Source organism: Miscanthus floridulus, chromosome 19, assembly GCF_019320115.1.
Source record: "Miscanthus floridulus cultivar M001 chromosome 19, ASM1932011v1, whole genome shotgun sequence".
In the NCBI taxonomy this organism is placed as follows: Eukaryota; Viridiplantae; Streptophyta; class Magnoliopsida; order Poales; family Poaceae; genus Miscanthus; species Miscanthus floridulus.
This window is the reverse complement of record NC_089598.1, coordinates 7,303,942-7,304,930: the sequence shown is the minus strand read 5'-3', so window position 1 is coordinate 7,304,930 and position 989 is coordinate 7,303,942. Positions and strand designations below refer to the sequence as shown.

The 989-nt window shown below is 60.0% G+C and overlaps 1 protein-coding gene across 1 annotated transcript; it reads left to right on the top strand.

Annotated features, from left to right (window-relative positions):
- Positions 1-226: 226 nt before the first annotated feature.
- Positions 227-949, top strand: LOC136525475 (cell wall protein TIR4-like). Its single transcript, XM_066518448.1, has one exon. It carries the CDS (start codon positions 227-229, stop codon positions 947-949), a length of 723 nt encoding a protein of 240 aa, XP_066374545.1.
- Positions 950-989: the final 40 nt, after the last annotated feature.

Here is a 989-nt window from a genome sequence, read left to right as displayed (position 1 = left end):
CCAATTACTGGCCCTTGGGCAAAAACAACCCAGCTTTTCAGCTGGAACAGGTCAAGGTTCCCGTTTTTAGGCCGAAGGCTGGGATTCCGTTCCCCTGCTTCGGTCGGTCTTTGGGGGAGGGGTGACGGAGGATGGTTTCATCTCCAAAGTCGAGGAGGCCGCCATAGGGTTGGTTGGCAAGATTTTCGAGCGTGAGTACACGTCTCGAATGGCCGTGGCAGGCACCATGCCGTGGCTCAATCGAGTTTTTGAGGAGGTCGGGATCATCTACTGGGAGCGTGAGGTTCCTGCTGAGGTCCTGGCCTCGATTGAGAAGAAGAAGAAGAAGGCCTACGCAAAGAATGTTACATCGGAGGCCGAGTCTAAAAAGAGGAAGGGCGCCGTTGGCTCTCGGGCGCCTGTGAAAAAGAAGAAGAAAAGCGGAGCCCCATTGATCGTGCTGGCCTTGTCTTCTGCTGGCAGTGCGAGCGCTGCCTCCGCCAGCAGCGAAGACATTGAGAGCTCCCCCACCCCGTCAACGGACGCTCGAGTTGCGAGCGGAGGGGATCGCGGCTCTCCCGTAGCTCCGGTGTGCCCGACGAGCGGGGCTGTGAGCGGTGCCGGGCGTCCAGAGACCGGCGTTGTCCTAGCGTGCTCCTCGCATGGTGCTACGAGCGTCGGGGAACGGCCGGAGGATAGCGCCGTCGAGCCTATGCCCGATGTTCTTGGCGGGCTGTGCTCAAGCTCTGAAGAGGACACGGAGGCCATCCTGCGGCATGTTCCTTCATCCTCTGCCACTATCGTGCCTTCGCCCGTACCTACTGCTAACGTTGGGTGGCTGGAGGCCACTCTTGCTGAGGAGGCTCTGGTGGCTCGGCCTTCTTCGAGTCCTCCGTCTGTCGGGCCACTGGCTAAGGAAGTCCGCCCCTTTGGGCCTTCGCCACATGATATGGTGGAGACTTCTGCTTAGAGGACGTGGCAAGCTGCCCTGCCTGGGCTCTTTATGAGTA

Bases quoted from the DNA above. Each gene is read 5' to 3' on its own strand.
- LOC136525475 (XM_066518448.1), top strand. From the start codon at position 227: ATGCCGTGGCTCAATCGAGTTTTTGAGGAGGTCGGGATCATCTACTGG.